General features: G+C 39.3%; 1 protein-coding gene across 1 annotated transcript; it reads left to right on the top strand.

Annotated features, from left to right (window-relative positions):
• The first annotated feature begins 2,494 nt into the window (after nucleotides 1-2,494).
• Nucleotides 2,495-7,522, top strand: C2H15orf61 (chromosome 2 C15orf61 homolog). Its single transcript, XM_068966543.1, has 2 exons — nucleotides 2,495-2,846; nucleotides 7,395-7,522. Exons 1-2 carry the CDS (start codon nucleotides 2,501-2,503, stop codon nucleotides 7,520-7,522), a joined length of 474 nt encoding a protein of 157 aa, XP_068822644.1. The 5' UTR covers nucleotides 2,495-2,500.
• Nucleotides 7,523-8,022: the final 500 nt, after the last annotated feature.

The following is an 8,022-nucleotide window of genomic DNA, read 5'->3' as shown; positions in this document are numbered from 1 at the left end:
CTTTAAAGGGCCTCCTGAATCAAGCCTTGACATGAAGACCTTTGTGCTATTGAGGTTCAGAACTGAGCTTTGGTGTCTGAAAGTTCCCAAGAAAGAGCAAACTGGGTAGTTTCACATTCTTGGTTATTGACTGCACAAACCAATATAACAGAAAAATTGATACATTTGAACAATTGGTATACTGAACAAATTGATAATATTGTGTTAAATGGAAAACAAAATGTTTTCTTCACAACAAATAATGCACTGAAAAACATCATCTATAGTTTGCATTTGCTAGTTAGAAAGGTCAAAGTAATGAGATGGCTGAAATTTGTGTAAGTAATATCTCATAGTTTCAGAATTCTCAATAGGAAGGAAACTCTTGCTCAAAATCCTAGGAAACTGTTACTGCTCAGTTATAATCAGTACCTCCTGTATCACTAAGGAGTCTTTTCTCCATTATTTTTATTGGATTTTTGTTACCTCCCAAGTTAATATTGTACCTAGATATTAAATACAGTTGGTTAAAAATTAAAACTTATCTTTTGTGGGGGAAAAAATTTAGAGAACATATTCAATGTATTTAACATTGAAATGGGGAAGAGATTTAATGTTTAACAAAGACAAAAATATCTCTATATGAACTGAGCAACATCTCCATGGTGAGAAGTACTATATTAAATATCAACCCATTATGTAAAGTGTTAAAAATCATGGTACTGAATTTTAAAATGTTATATATAAACCCATTATTAAAAAAAAGTTTAAAACGTTTACTTTGAAATCATAGTATTGAATAACTTCCCAGATTCTTGTCTTAGCCTCCTTCCAACCATTTCTGTGCAAATCTAACTATACTGTGCCTCCCCATAAACTCTTTTTAAAACTTTTATCTAACAGGGAATCCTATAAAGGTAAGGTTTAAATTATTTGCTTGACTACAAGGCCCCTGAAATTACTTATCCTACAAGATTTGGTACATGGTTGTACGTGCTCAATCACTGTTGAAGGAATCAATAACAACTGGAGAATTTAAGGGTTGTCACACTATCCTCCACTCCCCTTGAGTTTTCAGCAATAATATTAACAGCAGTGGTTATATGGTGCTTACACATAGTTATCTCATTTACATCCAGCACTTTCCAGACACATTTTGTATGGTTTTTTCCCAAACATGAATTTAAGGCATGTAAGAGGAAATGCCTCTCTAGAAAACAGATGTTGTACAAGTTCTTACCCCAGGAAGCTGCAAAACTTGAGAAAAAGTTTTCCTAAAGAGGTTTGCAGCAATGAAATTAAGACGCTTACTCCTTGGAAGGAAAGTTATGACCAACCTACATAGCATATTCAAAAGCAGAGATATTACTTTGCCAACAAAGGTCCATCTAGTCAAGGCTATGGTTTTTCCTGTGGTCATGTATGGATGTGAGAGGTGGACTGTGAAGAAAGCTGAGCGCTGAAGAATTGATGCTTTTGAACTGTGGTGTTGGAGAAGACTCTTGAGAGTCCCTTGGACTGCAAGGAGATCCAACCAGTCCATTCTAAAGGAGATCAGTCCTGTGTGTTCATTGGAAGGAATAATGCTGAAGCTGAAACTCCAGTACTTTGGCCACCTCATGCGAAGAGTTGACTCATTGGAAAAGACTCTGATGCTGGGAGGGATTGAGGGCAGGAGGAGAAGGGGATGACAGAGGATGAGATGGCTGGATGGCATCACCAACTCGATGGACAAGAGTCTGAGTGAACTCCGGGAATTGGTGATGGACAGGGAGGCCTGGCGTGCTGCGATTCATGGGGTCGCAGAGTCCGCACGACTGAGCAACTTAACTGAACTGAACTGACTGAAAACTAAGACTCCCAGTCTGGCCGTTTTCCAGGCTCTGAAGGAGATGGTGGTGCACACTGCATGGAGAGATCTAAGGCTTTCTAAAAAAAAGTTTTCTTTTTCTGTTGAAATACCTGGGGCTTATTTTTAAAAACACGAGAGGGAACCTAAATGGAAAACTGCTCCGCGAGTTTACTAGCCAATGCAAATCTCGGGACTTGGATTTAACTCACTTCCCTGACGACAACTTCTTCAAATGTTTCCTCAACACCACCAATGAAGGATTTCTTCAGTCCACGACTTGGAAAAGAGACGCGGGCTTGAGTTCTGACATCCATTGTTTTAAAGCTTAATTTTCCTCAAAGCTGAACTAATAAAACTCACGAACCTCCCCTCACTCCCTTCCTAGGGTTATTAACGACTTTAGAGAGGTCTTTGGTGACGATTTAACTACCTCAGCTAGCTCACGCCGCCGTGCCCTCCTCGCTGATCCACTCTTTCCCCAGGAAGCCGCGGGACCTTTGTGCGCACGCGCCGCCGCGCCCCGGGGGCTCTCGCGCACTCGCGCGGCGCCCGTTGGGCGTCCCGCAGCCACCCTCGGGGAGCGGGCGCGCGCGCGCCCCTTCGGCTCCGCCCCCAGGGGCGCGCGCCCGTAAGGCGGCCGAGGGGCGGGGGACGCGGGCGAGGCCGGTCATGGAGGCCCTTCGGAGGGCCCACGAGGCCGTGCTTCGTCTGCTGCTGTGCCGGCCCTGGGCCGCGGGCGCCGCCTCCCGCCCGAAGCCCCGAGCCTCGGAAGTGCTGACGCGGCACCTGCTGCAGCGGCGCCTGCCTCACTGGACCTCCTTCTGCGTGCCCTACAGCGCCGTCCGGAACGACCAGTTCGGCCTCTCGCACTTCAACTGGCCCGTGCAGGGCGCCAACTACCACGTCCTGCGCACCGGCTGCTTCCCCTTCATCAAGTACCACTGCTCCAAGGCTCCCTGGCAGGACTTGGCCGGGCAGGACCGGTTCTTCACGGCGCTCAAGGTCGTCAACCTCGGTGAGTGGCCCCGGGCCGGTGAAACACGTCCCGCCGCCGACGGCCCCACTGTTTGCAAAGCACGCTGACGTTCTGCCTCCGAGGCCGCGACCCCGTCCCGAGATCTGACCGCGCCGGCGCGGGGTTACCCTGCCCCGGCCCCGCGCAGGCTCGCCCGGGCGCACGCGCTCGCCACGCTTCGCCCAGTGCTGGGGCGTTTCCCAGACTCTGGCTCCGCGTCCCACCCACTCGGCAGCTTTGCAGGATTGACCCTGGTCCTGGGCTTCTGTATTCCCCGCCCAGCAGGTGCTTGTCAGAGCTAAGTTGTTGCTCGTGAATGGTACCCCGGAAAGTGGGGCTTATTGACAGGCCTGTACAGTGGGACCCCTCTGCATCTGGTCCCGGTGAGAGGGCATTTTATTCTTACTTCCAGCCACTCGTTAACTAGAAAGAGCCTTCCACTGGGCAGTAAGAAGGAGGGTGTAGAGCGCTGAAAATGGCTCTGAAGTTTTTATAAAACGCCTGATTATATGGTAGGATTCATTCTCATGAACATCACTTTGTGGGTGCGTTCAGAGTATAAAATCGGAAACTACTTTTTTAAGTTTCTTTGTTCTCTTTACGTGAAGTCCCAGCAAGTTCGTTGTACTAAAACCACCGAAGGTTTTCACCGGTGGTATTGGCTTCTTCAGATACGAGGCCTAAAAGATATTTAAAAGATTGCCTCTTTAATACTGGTATGTTTTCATGGGAGTATTCTAAGTCAGAGTATTTACTCTTGCTGAATGTTTTATCTTTCGGTTAATGACAGAAGAGGCGTGAACATTGACGTGGGTGCATCTTTCATGTTTTATAGGTAAATGAAAAATAGGCCTCAGGATGTTTGAACCTATCAATAACTGATAATCAAATTAATCCATATTTCAGTAATTCAGAATCTAGATGTGCAAGCTAACTTACGTTACCCAACCAGTTTTTTGACCCAGAATTAAAGCTGAACACGCGGCCACACTTTTACTATATAGTCTTGATAGTTTCTTAAATTTAAATACATTAGGTGTATTTTTGCTTATAATTACTCACATATGTAAATCAGGGGGTCTGGAGCCATTGCTCCACTAGTACTGTCCTGAGTTCATCCCATTAAGGAGAAGATTATTTAGCGATGTGTAATCTTTTAAAAGTATTCCTTATTATTTGGCTGATGAACTATATAGAGCATGCCCACTAATTTTGAGGTTGATGTAAAGAAGTTGAAGAGTGTAGTGATTTAGAAAATTCAATCCAAAATTATTTGGAGAGACTAGAGTGATGACTAGATTCAGGAAGAATATGTTTGTTTTGTTGAATAGCATCTTCAGAAACAGAAAAAAGTGATTCTTCCCAAATGTACAGTTAATACACTTTAATAGGTTAGGAAAAGCATAACTGTAGAGTTGTTGGTAAACTATGTTCCCAGTGCCTTTTTCTAAAAAAGTTTTCACCATTTAAGAGCACCTTACTGATTAGGGCCTAATCTTTTTAGGTAGAAAGAAATCCAAAGAAAATAGGATGCCCAGAACATGCTCACATAGAAAAGTAGTGAAAGTATTAAGATCTTTTGAAGAAAGAAACAACAGCTGTAGTTTTTTTTTGAATGTGTGTGGAAGAGAAAGCTGAATAGTGATTTAATGGTCTTTATGATCTCTTTAAAATTCTAAAAATTGTGTTTAAAAGAGAATAAGAATTTTAAACTGAAAGGAAAACTTTCTGCTCAGGTATTTCCTTTAGTACAAATTGGCTTATACTAATAAAAGGAGATTTTTTTTTTTTCTGGACTTTTTATTCACCAATTTGGTAATGTTTATTGTGTATTATTGTCTTAGGGGAGGGAAGTAGATAATAGGATTCTTTCTTCTTCTGTGTTGTGCTATTGCGCCTTCTGGATCATCAAGTACGTATTCTATTTAAAAATACTTAGGATTTTATTCCTCCTCTTCCCTTTCAAATTAGTAATTATCAAAGTAATTCATTTTTCCATTTTGTAAATAATAAAGATTTCTCTTTTACCCATTTGTTCCCTTTCTCGCCTGCCTTCCTTTCAGTGGAAGCGACATCTTTCTGATGGTTTATCAGTCTGGGTATCCTGCTGGGAAGTAGATTGAGATTTAAGAAAATCAACTTACCATTGGAATGAATGGGTAATTGGAGACTTGCTACAAAGTTCTAATTTTTTTTAAGTGCTTAATTTGACAGTGGTTTACCTACTGTTCAGCTGACTCAAAATGAATTATTATGCAAACAACTGGGTTTCACATTCATTTTGATGTTATGATATGTTTCAGACAGTCTAGAAAAAATTTGATTTTTCATCAAACCTTATAGTTTTTATAGCATATGTGCTATAAAGAAAATTATGGGGTTTTTTAACTCTGTTAATTATGTATGTGGCTAATCTTCACATTTAGTGTATTAGCCTGACTGCATTAAATAAGTAGACTGTAGGATAAAAAAAAATAAGAGAATTTCTGACTCCCATATCACATCTCAACCCCCTATCAAACAGCATTAACAGTACCTAGTTGTTTCTTAGTAAGAGCTAATGTAGTTATTAGTAGTCCTTGGTCAGTCCTTCATTTTAGCTGAAAAAATACTGACCATTTGTGTGATTTTTTAAAAAAATCAGTATTTTACAGGAAACTGATAAATACTGTAAAAACAAAATTTTCAGTGTCACCAGCTATTTCTTAACTGAATGTCCTTATCATTGGTTTAAAAGGCATATTTTATTTATCTTACTATCAATATATTTGGAAGTGAGTGAAGTTGTTCAGTCATGTCTGACTCTTTGCGACCCCATGGACTGTAGCCTACCAGGCTCCTCCCTCCATGGGATTCTCCAGGCAAGAGTACTGGAGTGGGTTGCCGTTTAAAATTAGTAGTTATTTCTAGAACCTGTTTTTCTCTCACTCCATTGATTTTCACCTTTTGAAGTTGTGGTAACATATATTAAAGTTTATTTTTTATTTCAGCTGCTCCCTCTTCACTCACTTCTACCTGTCTTATTCTTCACTCACTTCTGCCTGTCTTACTCTTGTTCTCTTGTCCTCTCCCCCATTCTACACCCCCACTTGCCCCCCCTTTTTTTTTTTCGTTGAATGATTAATAAATAGCTTTATGATGCTAGTTTTTGTGGCTTTTTTGTGACATTCCCTTGAGGCTTTCAGAGGTTTGCAGGGAGGTATTCACAAGGCAAAGAAGGCAATATACTGTGAAAGGTTTCACAGGAGTTCCAGGAAACCCTGTGGTTGTAAAAAACTGTGACCCAGTATACTCCTAAAAATAGAGAGGTGCCAGTCTGAGTGGGGTTTTTTGCCTTTTCTCATTGCCAACTAGTGATGCTTCCCCTAATTAATCTTTGGCATCACAGTGGCTGGAATGCAGCTTCAGGGAATAAGCATAAAGTAGTCCAGTGAACTTACACAATCAAAAAAGAGCATAACGCAGCAAAGATACTCTGGCAGAAAAAATAAGAAAAAAAATTAGCAATATGATTAGTTCTGAGCATGTGTTGATTTCCTTAGTAACTAGAAAGAAAGTGATTTTCCAAATTACCGCTCTTCTTTTAAATTGGCATTTTCTGTCCATTTCTGTCCTATGTATGTTCCACTCATACACAGGAACAGTAAAATTAATATTTGTGCAAAGCATACAATATTTTTATCGGTTTCATGTGCCTTTGGTTTTATACATATGTTTTTAATGTTATTAGTAGTCATTGATTTAAATAAGTGCCTTACAAAAAATAGGAATTACAAAAAATAGGAATTGTGAAAGTTTTTTTTTTTTTTTTGTCCAGCTTCCTCTCGTGCCTATGAGGGCTTAATGCAGTCTCTGACTAGTATATATTTAGTTTCATGTATCACAAATGGCAGCTCATCACAAATGGAAATATTTCAAAGAAGAAATATATTCTTGGAGTCTACTATTAATCTATTTCAAGTTGGTTGAAACAAGATTTTCAAATCAGTTGTAAAACTATGAATGGGATTCTTTCTTTCTCATGCTTGTTATTATACCAAAATCTAGAATTAGGTTTTGCCTTTGATTTTGAAGACAGCTTTTTGACCTAGTTTCTTTTAAATTGTACAAAAATTATTTTAGCCATCAGTATTACTGTCCAACTTAAAGCACAATAAAGATGACCTAGTAATTAAAGCTCAAGGCCAATAATGAAGCTCTCTACAATGAAATAAATTAATATTCTCTGTTTGCTTATTTGTGAAAAGACTATAGAATTACTTCATAATTACTCAGAGGTAATGAATTAATGTTTGTAAAGTACTTGAAGTAGTTTACACCAGTCTTATCTATAGTTTTAAAAATCTCTAGGCTCACACAATTGTTACTGCGTTTCACAATCATAGATGAAATTGACCTCTTAGGTAGAGTCAGTGTTCACTGATATTTTTATAACTTTATAATTTATTGATGTTGCTAAAGAGTGCTATGTGATTTATACTATGACAAATATGAGTACATGATTAATAAATGTTTATTTCACAAATAACATATTCATTTGTTTTTTAGGTATTCCAACTTTATTATATGGACTTGGCTCCTGGTTATTTGCTAGAGTCACAGAGACTGTGCACACCAGTTATGGACCAATAACAGTTTATTTTCTAAATAAAGAAGATGAAGGTGCCATGTACTGAAAGTGTGCGTTGAAGCACGTAAATATCAATAGATTTTTTTTTCTCGTGTGTATGTGCAATATTTATTTTTGATCCTTTAAAATAAAACTTTGCAAACACCTTTTTCTTCCTACAGTGTCTGGTTCTTTAAGATGAATCATTGCCCTCAAGAGGCAAAGCTTTTCATACATTGTGATATATTGCATACTCTGTTTAGCCAATGGGAACCACAAACACATAACATTATACCAATTTTTTCCTATAACTAGGTTGAACTAGAGATAAAAAATGATTGTAATTTATAGATTCTGTAGTTATATATCAACTCTTTGAAAATATAGATACCCACACAAAGAAGGAAGGAGAAAAAAGTCTTTAACATTGGGAAAAGTAGAGAATTTTGGAATATATGATGGAGATAAGATAACATCATTGGAAAATCAAAAATTGATAAGAATTCTAATTGCAATCTGAAATTTAAACCATTCAACTGCCAGGATTTTAAATGGAAATGTGTTAAA

Source organism: Capricornis sumatraensis, chromosome 2 (genome assembly GCF_032405125.1).
Source record: "Capricornis sumatraensis isolate serow.1 chromosome 2, serow.2, whole genome shotgun sequence".
NCBI lineage: Eukaryota > Metazoa > Chordata > Mammalia > Artiodactyla > Bovidae > Capricornis > Capricornis sumatraensis.
This window is presented reverse-complemented; position numbering and strand designations above follow the sequence as displayed.